This window comes from Chiloscyllium punctatum, chromosome X (genome assembly GCF_047496795.1).
Source record: "Chiloscyllium punctatum isolate Juve2018m chromosome X, sChiPun1.3, whole genome shotgun sequence".
In the NCBI taxonomy this organism is placed as follows: Eukaryota; Metazoa; Chordata; class Chondrichthyes; order Orectolobiformes; family Hemiscylliidae; genus Chiloscyllium; species Chiloscyllium punctatum.
In genome coordinates, this window is record NC_092791.1 from 31,653,425 (window position 1) to 31,667,619 (window position 14,195).

The 14,195-nt window shown below is 40.4% G+C and overlaps 1 protein-coding gene across 8 annotated transcripts in view; it reads left to right on the plus strand.

Moving 5' to 3' along the window:
- The window catches only part of pan2 (poly(A) specific ribonuclease subunit PAN2), a 139,263-nt gene that overhangs the window by 4,767 nt on the left and 120,301 nt on the right, over window positions 1-14,195 (plus strand). For all 8 annotated transcript variants that reach the window (XM_072567187.1, XM_072567180.1, XM_072567182.1 and 5 more), the window contains exons 4-7: window positions 1,781-1,901; window positions 3,540-3,617; window positions 12,507-12,774; window positions 13,772-14,114. In XM_072567187.1, coding sequence (XP_072423288.1) covers window positions 1,781-1,901; window positions 3,540-3,617; window positions 12,507-12,774; window positions 13,772-14,114 — 810 coding nt within the window. The remainder of the gene's footprint in view (window positions 1-1,780; window positions 1,902-3,539; window positions 3,618-12,506; window positions 12,775-13,771; window positions 14,115-14,195) is intronic.

Below are 14,195 nucleotides of genomic sequence, written 5' to 3' on the forward strand. Positions count from 1 at the left end.
GATGTTGAATGTCATGGGTGTGCTTGGAGCTGAGTTCATCCAGACAAGTAGGGAGTATTCCATCAATCTCCTGATTTGTGCTTTGTAGATGGTAAACAGGTTTTTGGGAAATCAGGAGGTGAGTTAGCCACTGCAAAATTCCTAAACTCTAACCTTGTTTAATCATATGATTAAGTTGTTACGTTGACACACCTACAGTTTTATTCCTCTCTTTCTTTCTTCCCCAGACCCCCAATTTTCACCTCTCTTGTGATGATGTTGATTGGGCTGTATGTTTCCACGATGCTGACCGGCCATGTGTAACTTGAGTGGCTATTCTTGTGTCACTTCAACTGTTGCTTCGCCCAGTGTCACTCTTTGGCTAGTTGTATATATTAATGTTTAGTGAGAATCTGGCCGGATGTGCTGTAAGGTTTCACTTCAATTGGTGGTGAAGAATGCGGCATTAGTCAGTGTTATAGGTTATGTGAGCAATAGCAACTTTGCAAAATTTCAAGAGGGCTGTTGCAACTTTTGGAATTGCATTTCAGAATGGGGCAGCACTTTCTGAAGAAAGAAAAATGGAAGATAAAGATTGTACCTTGGGAATTCTGGTCTGTCATGCTAATTAGTCTTTGTGATGGTATTTGGCTAGGCTACAGAGGGAGCCTCTCATTTTATAAAATCCATGCAATTCAAATGCTTATAAGTTTGAGTAATTATGAAAAGTTACTTTAGATAACCCTTAGCTGAGAGTAAATGCTTCCTGGCTCCCTGTGTGGATTTGGTTTATGTGATATCCACTCAAATACATACAATTTGAACACAGTAATTAATCTATGTAAAAGTCAGAAATAGATTTGTCATTATAACAGTCACACTAAATTCGTCATTTGAAGCACAAATCTGAGATCAAACATTTAATTCTGTTGTTCTCTGGCTTTATAAACTTAGTTTAACTTTTATTTTACTTTTCCTTAATATGCTGTTGTTGATTTTAGTCTTCATTTTATGTTTATAATTTTTTTAAAAATTGTTACTTCAATCTGAAATTTTGGAGGTTTGTGCAACTTTTAAAAAAAAATCTGTTCTTTGATTGAGAAACTCCAAATTGATAATTCATCTGTGAACATGAAAGCAGAATGTTTGTCATCAGGCACAGAGTTACAATCACTTTCCTGCACTGTCATCTTTTTTCTCAAATATATCCAAAAGAACAATCACGTAAATGTCCTGGCGAAGAAGCAGGGTAGTTTTAAAAATATTTTTCTATCAAATTGACATTGAACATGAGTTAAATCTGTAGTGCATGAGAGCTGTGGGATTCAAGATTGTTTGATCTGTTAAATAGTAAAGCTCCCAATTCTGTCTCACGTATTGAATGTCTCCTGTACGTCTTCAGGTCAAGCAAAATGGTAATTTGGAGGTTTACAATATTGTATTGAATGATGTGGGAACAGTGAGCATTCTATACACTTCTGACTCTATATATGCTCACCTTCAGTATGCTCACCTTCAGCACTGTGAAAGATTGGAGTCACTTTGTGACATCATATTAGTGGAAAAATACATTTTAATTGAGATACTAGTTACCTTAGTTACAATGTTTTGTTTAATAATGTTTCATACTAAGTAGTAAATGATGATATAGAGTTTTGAATTGTCTTATTTCCTTGAAGCAACAAATAGTGTTTTATCCAATGTGTGTTGGCACAGTGCTAAACATGAATGTGTAGTGTTTGACTGTATTCCTTATTCTTGTCTATGCAATTACTTACACTGCATTTTTAAAAATTTCTAGTATGGATGAAGTTGAGGACATGCACAGTCTTCTTCTCACTGACAACAACTCTGTTCTCTTGGGGGGCCTTCAAAATCATGTCATAGAAGTAGACTTAAATGCAGTGCAAGAAAGTGAAAAGGTAAAGTCCTGAGCTATAATATTACATTTTATTAGTTTTAAGTAATTTGATTCATGATTTTAAACCTGCTCTTCCCATAGTTACTGTGGTGGTATGATTCGGAGATTCTTGGACTAGGTTCCATGAAATATTGTGAAGGAAACCCCTTGCAGGATAAGTGTGTGCAGATGTTACTCAATGTTAGAAATGCTGCACTCCAGGCAACTTGTCAGCAATATTCAACACAAGCTGGAAGGTAGCACAGAAGGAAGTGGGAAAGAAAACCTGAAACACTTTGCAGCTGTGCAGTGAATTGGTAGGCAATAGAGAGTTGTCTTGAAGTGGTCCCAATGTTCCCTAAAGGAACTACTAAGCCTTTTGCCATTCCAGGAAGAGCAGGGAAATGATGTGATGTGACACAAGCATGTTGTTGAACCTTTCAACTGAGAGAAATGCTTGAGAGGATTCATTATGATCAGCTGTGAGTAGCTGTTTAATCCATGTAGATACATGATCAGTATTACTTGGCAATGATTCTATTTCTAATAATTTGAAGAGAGATTTTAAATGAACATATCATTTTTTATTTTCTATTACTTAGCATCTTTAGGTAATGCTGACTAATTTGAGATAAGAAAATAGGACTTATGTGCAGGAGTGGGCCAGTCACCCTTTGAGCCTGCGATGTCATTTGATAAGATCATAATTGATTCTAGTTGTGGTTTTCATTCCATTTTCCTGTCTGTTCTGTGACATAGCGATCTATATCCTTTTGTCTATTAAAAATCTTATCTAATTCCACTTTGAATAAATTCAATGACACAATCTCCTGCTTTCTGGAGATGAGAATTCCAAATTAATGACCCGTTGAGGGAAAAAAAAACTTAACCTCCTTTTTAAAAGGGAGACCTCTTATTTTTAAATTATCTAGTCACCCCCACAAGAGGAATCATCTTTCCAGTATCCACCGAATCAAGTTCCCTCCAGATCTTATTTGTTTTGATAAGATTGCCTCCCTGTTCTAAACTCTATTGGGTATTGGCCCAGCTTGTTTAACTCTTCTTTACAAGATGGGTGCTTTATCTAAGCAACTCGTGCACCTACTCTGAAATGCTTCTAAAACAATTATATCGTTTTGCAAATAGGAACCAAATCTATACACAATACTCAAGATGAGGTTTCACAAAAGCCTGTATAGAGGCAGTAAAATGTCTCTGTTTATATTCCATTCTACTGGCAATAAATGCTAAAGCGAACCGTTACCAACTGTCTTGCTGTAACTTTGACTTGTTCTTTCTCTGTTGCCTCAACCAATCTTTGAGGGTCAATATGTGCTTCTTTTTGCTTCCCATTCTCTAAACCCATCATGCTTTGTGGTTTTTGTGAGGTGTTTTAGGCACACAACTAGTAGAACTTGGATTGAGATTATCCAAGCATTTATGGTTCCTTGAAAAATAGACCTTCAATGTAGTCTGGGCTACATTTCAAGGCAGGTTAAAGGTTAGTGTGACTAACCACTGCTGCACCTCTTGCCATCTGTTATTTCCTTCATAGTAAAAATTCCTTTTTGGCTCAAACACAAGTTGTGAGAGCCTTTGAAAGATTAATGAAGAATATTTCATCTTAATATACACTACTTGATTTTGTTTCTCTTCCCAGTACACAGTTGAAGTTCCAGGAGTTACAATCATGCGACAGTCCAACCGCTTCTTCTTTTGTGGCCATACATCAGGAAAGGTATTTATACTGGATGTATTGAACTTAATACAATAATTTGTCGCAATAGACTAAGGACCTGGATAATTTGGGCTCATTCTGGGATAGGTGGGACCTCTACAAACAGGATGGTCTGCACCTGAACCAGAGGGGTGCCAATATCCTGGGGGGGATATTTGCTAATGCTCTTCAGGAGGGTTTAAAATAATTCAGCAGGGGATGGAAACCTGAATTGTAGCTCCAGTGTACAGGAAGTTGAGAGTAGTGAGGTCATAAATAAGGTTTCAAGGTCGCAAGAGTGTACTGGCAGGCAGGAAGGTGGTTTGAAGTGTGTCTGCTTCAACGCCAGGACTATCTGGAATAAGGTGGGTGAACTTGCAGCATGGGTTGGTACCTGGGACTTCAATGTTGTGGCCATTTCGGAGACATGGATAGAGGAGGGAGAGGAATGGTTGTTGCAGGTTCCTGAGTTTCGATGTTTCAGTAAGAACAGGGAAGGTGGTAAAAGAGGGGGAGGTGTGGCATTGTTGGTTAAGCTCAGTATTACGGTGGCAGAAAGGACGTCTGATGATGACCTGTCTACTGAGGTTAGAAAGAGGAAAGGAAAGGTCACCCTGTCGGGAGTTTTCTATAGACCTCCAAATAGTTCCAGAGATGTAGAAAGGTGATTCTGAATAGGAGTGAAGCTGACAGGGTAGTTGTTATGGGGGGTCTTTAACTTTGCAAATATTGACTGGAAATACTATAGTTCGAATACTTTAGATGGGTCAGATTTTGTCCAATGTGTGCAGGATAGTTTCCTGATACAGTATATAGACAAGCCAACAAGAAGCGAGGCCACATTGGATTTGGTACTGGGTAATGAACCAGGCCAGATTTGGAGGTAAGTGAGCACTTTGGTGATAGTGACTACAATTTGGTTGTAGTTACTTTAGTGATGGAAAGGGCCAGGTATATACCGCAGGGCAAGAGTTATAGTTGTGGGAAAGGCATTTATGATGCAATTAAGTGAGATTTAGGATGCATGGGTTGGGGAAGGAAACTGCAGGGGATGGGCACAATTGAAATGTGGAGCTTATTTAAGGAACAGCTACTGCGTGTCATTGTTAAGTATGGAGGAAGGAGGAAGTGGTTAAGTGAGGGAACCGTGGTTTACGAAAGAACTTGAATTTCTTGTCAAGAGGAAGAAGGAGGGTCATGTAAAGATGAGATGTAAAGGCTCAGTTATGGCACTTGAGAGTTACAAGTTGGCCAGGGCGAGCCTAAAGAGAGAGCAAAGAAAAGCCGGGGGGAACATGAGAAATCGTTGGCAGGTAGGATCAAGAAAACCCGAAAGCTTTCTATAGGTATATCAGGAATAAAAGAATGACTAGGGCAAGATTAGGGTCAGTCAAGGACAGTAGTGGAAAATTGTGCATGGAGTCCGAGAAGATAGGAGAGGTGCTAACTGAATATTTTTCGTCAGTATTCGCATGGAAAAAGACAATGTTGTCGAGGAGAATACTGAGATACAGGCTACTAAACTAGACGGGATTGAGGTTCATAGGAGGTAGTGTTAGCAATTCTGGAAAGTGTGAAAATAGATAAGTCCCCTGAGCTGGATGGTATTTATCCTAGGATTCTCTGGGATGCTAAGGACCAGTTTGCAGAGCCTTTGGCTTTGATCTTTATGTCACCATTGTCTACAGGAATAGTGTTAGAAGACTGGAGGATAGCAAATGTTGTTCCCTTGTTCAAGAAAGGGAATAGAGACAACCCTGGTAATTATAAACCAGTGAGCTTTACTTTGATTGTGGGTAAAGTGTTGGAAAAGGGTTATAAGAATAGGATTTATAATCATCTAGAGAGAGGAATAATTTGATGAGGGATTGTCAACACAGTTTTGTGAAGGATAGGTCGTGCCTCACTAACCTTGTCGAGTTCTTTTGAGAAGGTGACCAAACAGGTGGATTAGGATAAAGCAGTTGATGTGGTGTATACAGATTTCGGTCAAGTGTTTGATGAGGTTCCCCATGGTAGGCTATTGCAGAAAATAGAGGCATAGGATTAAGGGCAATTTAGCAGTTTGGATATGTAATTGGCTAGTTGTAACAAGGCAGAGTGTGGTGGTTGATGGGAAATGTTCATCCTGGCGTTCACTTACTAGTCGTGTACCACAAGGATCTTTTTTGGGGCCATTGCTGTTTGTCATTTTTATAAATGACCTGGATGAGGGCATAGAAGATGGTTTAGTAAATTTGCAGATGACACTAAAGTCGGTGGAGTTGTGGACAGTGCGGAAGGATGTTGCAAATTGCAGAGGGACATAGATAAGCTGCAGAGCTGGGCCGAGAGGTGGCAAATGAAGTTTAATGCAGGGAAGTGTGAGGTGATTCACTTTGGACAGAGTAACAGGAATGCAGAGTACTGGGCTAATGGTAAGATTCTTGGTAGTGTGGGATGAACAGAGTATTGTGTACAGGTCTGGTGGCCGTGTTATAGGAAGTGTGTGGAAGCATTGGAAAGGGTGCAGAAGAGATTTCCCAGGATGTTGCCTGGTATGAAGGGAAGGTCTTACTAGGAAAGGCTGTGGGCCTTGAAGCTGTCTTCATTACAGAGAAGAAGATTGAGCGGCGACTTAATAGACAAATACAAGTTGATCAGAGGTTTCGATAGGTTGGACGTTGAGAGCCGTTTTCCTCAGATGGTGATGGCTAGCACGAAGGGGCATAGCTTTAAATTGAGGGATGATAGATATAGGACAGATGTCAGAAGTAGTTTCTTTACTCAGTAGTAGGGGTGTAGAACAAACTCTGCAACAGTAGTAGACTTGCCAACTTTAAGGGCATTTAAATGGTCATTGGATAAACATGTGGATGAAAATTGAATAGTGAGAGTTAGATGGGCTTCAGATTGGTAACACAACATGGAGGGGGTGGTGAAGGATGGAGGGGAGGAGGAGGAGAGGCGGGGAGGAGGAGGAGGACCCGTACTGCGCTGTAATGTTCTATGATGCTAGGCCAAACACGCATTATTCCCATCATTTCGGTATATCCCGCAATTCCTTTTCACTCCATTAATAAATTCAACTTGTTGAAGCTGTATGTTTCAGTGGCCTTTGTTAGTAATTAATTTCAGAGCCCTCTGTCCATATGAGCATAGAACAAAACAGCGCATAACAGGCCCTTTGGCCCTCAATGTTGCGCCGACCTGTAAACTAATCTAAGCCCATCCCCCTATATCCATGTGCTTATCGAAGGATTGTTAAATCTCCCTAATGTAGCTGAATTAACTACATTGGCAGGTAGGGCATTCCATGCCCTTACCACACTGAGTAAAGAACCTGCCTCTGACATCTGTCTTAAATCTATCACCTCTCGATTTGCAGCTATGCCCCCTTATACAAGCTGACGTCATCATCCTAGGAAAAAAAACTCTCACTGTCTAATTCTCTGATCATCTTGTATGTCTCTATCAAATCCCTTCTTGGCTTCAATGAGAACAGACCCAAGTCCCTCAGCCTTTCCTCATAAGACCTTTGCTCCAGACCAGGCAAAATCCTGGTAAATCTCCTCTGTACCTTTTTCCAATGCTTCCACATCCTTCCTGTAATGGGGCAACCAGAACTATACGCAATATTCTAAGTGAGGCGCACTAGCATTTGTACAGTTGTAGCATGACATCGCTGATCTGGAACTCGATCCCTCTACCAATAAAACCGAACATGTTGTATGCTGCCTTAAAAGCACTAGGAACCTGGGTGGCAACTTTCAGGGATCTATGTACATTTGCACCAAGATTCTCTGCACATCCACACTACCAAGAATCTTTCCATTGACCCAGTAGATTGCCTTCCTGTTATTCTTCCCAAAGTGAATCACGTCGCATTTATCTGCACTGAACTCCATTTGCCACCTCTCAGCCCAATTCTGCAGTTTACCTAAGTCCCCTACAACATTCTTCCACACTGTCCATCAGTTTACCGACTTTAGTGTCATCTGCAAACTTACTAACCTATCCACCTATGCCTGCATCCAAGTCATTTGTAAAAATGACAAGCAGCAGTGGTCCCAAAACAACTCTTTGTGGCACACCACTAGTAACCGGACTCCAGGCTGAATATTTTCCATCAACCACCACTTGTTGCCTTCTTACAGAAAGCCAGTTTCTAATCCAAACTGCTAAATCACTCTCAATCTACATTTTCTGCACTAGCCTACCATGTGGAACCTTATCAAATGCCTTACTGAAGTCCATGTACACCACGTCAACTGCCCTACAGTCATCCACGTGCTTGGTCACCTTCTCAAAAAAACTCAGTGAGGTTTGTGAGACACGACCTGCCCTTGACGAAACCATGTTGGCTATCTGCAATCAATTGTTGCTTGCTAGATGATTATTAATCCTATCTCTTATAATCCTTTCCAAACCTTTTCCTACAACAGAGGTAAGGCTCACAGGTCTATTATTACCTATATCGTCTCTGCTGCCCTCCTTGAACAAGGGCACAACATTTGCAATATTCAATCCTCAGGTACTAAACCTGTAGACAATGACAACTTAAAGATCAAGGCCAAAGGCTCCGCCACCTCCTCCCTAGCTTCCCAGAGAAATCCCATCCGGCCCAGGGGACCTATCGACTTTCGCACGTTCTAGAATTGATAACACCTCCTTACTAACCTCAATCCTTTCTAGTCTAATAGCCCATATCTCAGTCTTCTCCTCTACAACATTCTCCTTTTCCTGAGTGAAAACAGAAGAGAAATATTCTTTTAGCACTTCTCCAATCTCCACAGGGTCCACACACAACTTCCCACTTCTGTCTTTGACTGGCCCTATTCCTACCCTCGTCATCCTTTTACTCCTCACATACCTATAGAAAGCTTTAAGGTTCTCCTTTATTCTGCCTGCTAAAGACTGCTCATGTACCCTCCTTGCTCTTCTTAATTCTCTCTCTTTAAATCCTTCCCAGCTAATCTGTAACTCTAGATTGTCTCATCTGAACCATCTCATCTCAATGTCACATAAGCTTCCTTCTTTCACTTAACAAGACATACAATTTCTTTAGTAAACTACAGTTCCCTGACCTTATCACTTCCTCCTTGCCTGACAGGGACATATCTATCAAGGGCACGCAATATCTGTTCCTTAAACCAGCCCCACATTTCGTTTATCCCCATCCCCTGCATTTTGCTACCCCATTCTGTGCCTCCTAAGTCTTGCCTAATCGCATTTTAATTGCCCTTCACCCATCTATAACTCTTGCCCTGTGGCATGTACCTATCCTTTTCCATTGCTAAACTAAACATAACTGAATTATGATCGCTCTCTCCAAAGTGCTCCCCTATCACTAAATCAAACACCTGGCCTGGTTCATTACCAAGTACCATATCCAGTGTGGCCTCCCCTCTTGTCGGCCCTTCGACACACTGTGTCAGGAAGCCCTCCGCACACATTGGACAAAAACTGATCCATCCGACATACTAGATTTATGGCATTTCCAGTCAATGTTGGGGACGTTAAAGTCCCCCATAATTACCACTGTGTTCCTTTCACTCCTGCCCAGAATTATTTTGCCAATCCTCTCCTCCACATCCCTGGAACTTTGCGGAGGCCTATATTTAAAAAAAAACTCCCAGCAGTGTGTGTGAAATACTGTCCTCTGTGAAATATTCAACATGGATTCATTTCTTACTGCTAACTCTCTTCCTGCTAGTTTCTTATTTACACAATGAGCATTTGATATCAAGGGAATGACTTTAGGCAGCTATTTTATCCCAACAGTTTTACCATCATTTGAACCCTGCAATGAGATTACACCTTTTGTAGTTTCTCGTTTTCCAATATTCATTTTCTAAAATCCCACAGTTTTAATTGCTGAGAGAGAAATTATCAGAAATACTTTCTAACGAACTCTGAAATTATTTTAATGAACTTATTCAGAAACATTATGACATGCCTCTGTGGGAGCTGATACTTGAACCTGGATATCTGCATAGATAGGTTCACTGTACCAGAAGACCCTTTTCTCTAATCAGTTCTGTAGTAATATTTTTGTCATTCAGAATATTGAGTGCTTTATTTATGAAATGTGGATTTCCTCCAGATATCTAGCCTGATTTCGGTTACATTTTGAAAGAAGAATCAACATTTTCAAAATGTTTCTTTAGAGATCTTGGAAAAGCCTCAAAAGTTACTATCCTTATCCCTGGAAACGGAATTTTTGTTTGGATCCGGTAATCAGTAGCGTGGGGATTACCTATGAATATTGAGTTGTTCAGGAAGTTCTGCTGAACTAAATCAGACGTGAGCTGTCAGAGTCACACAGATGTACAACATAGAAACAGATCCTTCAGTCCAATTCGTCCATGCTGACCAGATATCCTAAATTAATCCAACCCCATTTGCCAGCACTTGGCCCTTATCCCTCGTAGCTCTTCCTATTCGTATACCCATCCAGATGCCTTTTAACTGTTGTTATTGTTCCAGCCTCCACTATTTCCTCTGACAGCTCTGTGTGGAAAAAGTTGCCCCTTAGGTCCCTTTTATATCTTTCCTGTCTCACCCTAAACCTATGTCCTCTAGTTCTGGACTCTCCCATCCTAGGGAAAGACCTTGTCCATTTACCCTCTCCGTGCCCCTCATGATTTTATAAACTTCTATAAAGCCACCCATCAGCCTCCGATGCTCTAGGGAAAACAGCCCCAGCCTATTCAGCCTCTCCCTGGAGCTCAAATCCTCCAACCCTGGCAATATCCTTGTAAATCTTTGCTGAAGCCTTTCAAGTTTCACAACATCCTTCCTATAGGAGGGAATACATAATTGAATACAGTATTCCAAAAGTGGCTTAACCAATGTCCTGTACAGCTGCAATATGACCTCCCAACTCATACTCCATGCTCTGACCAATAAAGGCCTTCTTCACTATCCTATCCACCTGCAACTCCACTTTCAAACAACTATGAACCTGCACTCCAAGGTCCTCTTTGTTCAGCAACATTCCCCAGGACCTTACCATTAAATGTACAAGTCCTGCTCTGATTCACCTTTCCAAAATGCGGCACCTCGCATTTATCTAAATTAAACTCCATGTGCCACTCCTCAGCCCATTGTACACGGTGGTAACTTCTTCGCTGTCCACTATACCTCCAATTTTGGTGTCACCTGCAAACTTACTAACTATACATCAAAATCATTTATATAAATGATGAAAAGCCGTGGACCCAGCACCGATCCTTGTGGCACACCACTGGTTACTGGTCTCCAGTCTGAAAAGTAATCCACCACCACCACACTCTGTCTTCTAAGTTCAAGCCAGTTCTGTATCCAAATGGCTAGTTCTTTTTGTATTCCATGTGATTCAACCTTGCTAACCAGTCTGCCATAAGAAACCTTCCTCGGATAACTTCTATGTAAGTTTTATTGGAAAGTCAAAAAGATTGCTCTGTTTAAGTATTATACAAATTTGTGTTTTTACCTCGGAAAGCATTTAGCTGTCTTGCTATTGCTCTTCTTTCCCAGCGAATTCAACACTCACCAAGAATTGAATTTGGAAAATTGGGAAGTGGATAATGCTGTTGATTCATCACTAGTCTTTTACCTTTTGGGTTCTGGGTTTAATACCAGCCCAGTTTCAGAATATGGTCGTTTTTGCTGGCTTTAAGAGTACTGCCTAACCAGTTTGGATAGAGTCGGTCCAATGCCTAATGGCAATAAGACTATGGATGTTTCACAATATTTGGCATCTCAAGCAGAGATCACAGATTGCTTGTCTGCGATATGAAAAATTTACACTGGTTCAATCAGGAGCACTGTTCTTGGTTTGGGACTGAATAGAGGAAGACTTACTCTGATCTGGCTGCATTATCCCTGAACTGGTAATGCTTGTTGCCTGAAATGGAAAGAATTCCCCAGTACTGACATATTCCTCTTTGAACACAAAAATTTAACTAAAAACAAAATTTGTGTCCCTCCGTAAATGGCCAGAATGCTAATTAAAGCACTATTGGGGTATGTTATGAGTCTCCATTTTGTGCTTGTTTGCTTGAAAATACATTAAAAGACTTTTTCTAATCTGCCTCCCATTATGCTTCTTAATTAGTGAAGGGGGCATCGCAACTGATCCGATGCACATCTTACATCGAAATACATGGAAAATTCCTGCTGGATTCATCTCCACCCTATCCCCCCCTCCCTCAGTGCTCGTTTGAAACACTTTTCGGAAGCAAATGTAACTTTAGTATTTTTTGAGTTGAGTCTCATTTAATTTTGTGATTTTATAATTTGAAATAATTGAGTGAGGTAGCAGCTCCAAAATCACGTAAACATTCAGGGCAAGTGGTTATAGCCACCAATGGAGAAGTGAGGCTTTTTTAGAATTTTACAGCAGAAGCAGAACTGAAATAGTCGTAAGAAAATAGGAAGAACAAATTAGTGGTGTCAACTGTTGGAATTGATAGCTAATCTCCCACAAAGACCAGAATGGTTGATCAAGTTTAACTTGTTTTCTTCCCAAATTTCCCCTCTTTCTCCCCTTCTCAAGGTGGTTTATGGATGTGGTCACCCCACCTGTGGCCATTCTTCTGTTTGAGCTGAAGTCCTGAGTGTTAGCAGATTGATGGGAAGGAAGCATTACAGCTGAGTCTAATTCTGTGTTCCAGTTTCAACAATATGTGCATACTTCGAGTAGAGATTATTGGATAGTGGTTAGAGTGCCCTAGGTACATTATTTCCCCACTCTCACCTTTCCCCCTGGCAACCCACAAATGGTGAGACTAATTTGGAGTATCCCTCCTGCTCTGTGGCAAGAATTGAACATGGAATTTTCCTAGATTATGATAGTACCATGGTGGCAGCGGGTTTATTCGATGAATCATTGAGGTAAACCATGCAACTTGCTTTTCGTACGTTGTAATTATCCTTGTCTTTTAGGTATCCCTCCGAGATTTGAGAAGTTTTAAAATGGAGCATGAATTTGATGCTTACTCTGGAAGCCTCTCTGATTTTGATGTACATGGAAACCTATTGGTAACATGTGGCTTTTCAAATCGAATGAATGGCTTGTCATGTGACAGATTCTTGATGGTGTATGATCTCCGTATGATGCGGGCAATCAGCCCATTGCAGGTTCACGTGGATCCTCTCTTCCTGAGATTTATTCCTACATACACATCAAGACTGGCCATCATCTCTCAATCAGGTACTACTCAAAAGGCCAGAGATTTTACAGAGCGTTTATGTCTATAAACTTTATTAACGGATATGATGACGCTTGTGGTGTGTTGGACAATATGCTGTCCCAAAATGACAAGAATATTATGCCATGTAAGGTCCTGGACATTAATCTACTGCTGCAGGATCAGCTCGAGGTTAATTGTTAGGGAAAATTTGTTTTGGTTTGCAAACCTTGTACTTCCCCAGTTTTTCCCCAAAATGAAGAAATCAGCAGGAAAGGAATTCATTATTTGCTTCAAAAAAAGTATGACATAAATTTGCATGCATGGTGGATTCATGCCAGAGTTTTTACATGTTATTTCAAACTATTACTTCAGTTACTGCAAATAATTAAACACAGCCATAAATGACTGAAGCCTCACTCCAAACAGTTTTTAATGTTTACTACATGTTTTATTTTCATTTAGCCAGTGCTATGTTTTTCTGTTGAATTCTATTTTTAGTAAAAATTTGTTTCTGCTCGTCTCGCTCTGTGTGGGGTTAATTTAAAATAAAATTCAGGCACTTGATGAAATTCAGATTGATAATAGCGATGATGTGGCAATGTTAAAAGAAAGATAACCACAATAAACCAGCAGCAAAAATCACAAATGGCTGAAAGGGTGAAATGTTAACATTTGAAGTTGTTTGTGCTGTAACCTAGAAAATCATTGGGAATATATTAAAGGCTTCAACGTACTTGATATTTATGGTAGACTAGAGCACTACTGTTTAGATTTGATATGGTGAATGTCTTGCAATGTGCTCTCTGGAATTTTCAGATTTCCTCTTTAATCCTAAAGCTGACTGTGTCCTAACACAAACCACTTCTGGCAAATGCCACTGTTGTAGAAACTATTAGTGAGTTATGTAGTATATGGAGTGTGGACTTAAAACAGCCAGAAACCTAGTATGTCTGGCATAAGATCTTGTTCAAGCCAGTTTGTTCTAGTTATCTTTGTTCTCCATTTGTTCTTTTGCAGGGCAATGCCAGTTTTGTGAACCAACAGGCCTTGCAAGCCCAGCAGATATTTTCCACATTAACACTGTAGGACAATTAGTCATGACATTTGATGTATCTTCTAGCAAGCAAGCTTTGGTGTTTGGAGACTCTGGAGGATGTGTACATCTTTGGGCAGACTCACCAGATGCTACGTTTAATGCCTATTCTCGTGAGACTGAGTTTCCAATGCCATGTATGGTAGATACTCTACCACATCTAGATTGGAACGATGATCTTTTGCCTTTATCGCTCATTCCTGTCCCTCTTATTACTGAATCTCTATTGTCTGACTGGCCAACAGCAAACTGTAGTGTTACACCCAGGTAACTGAAAGTTTATCGCTGGACACTTGTAAAATGCGCACTGAAGCACACGAATGCAAGTTTTCTCAAACCGATTAGATG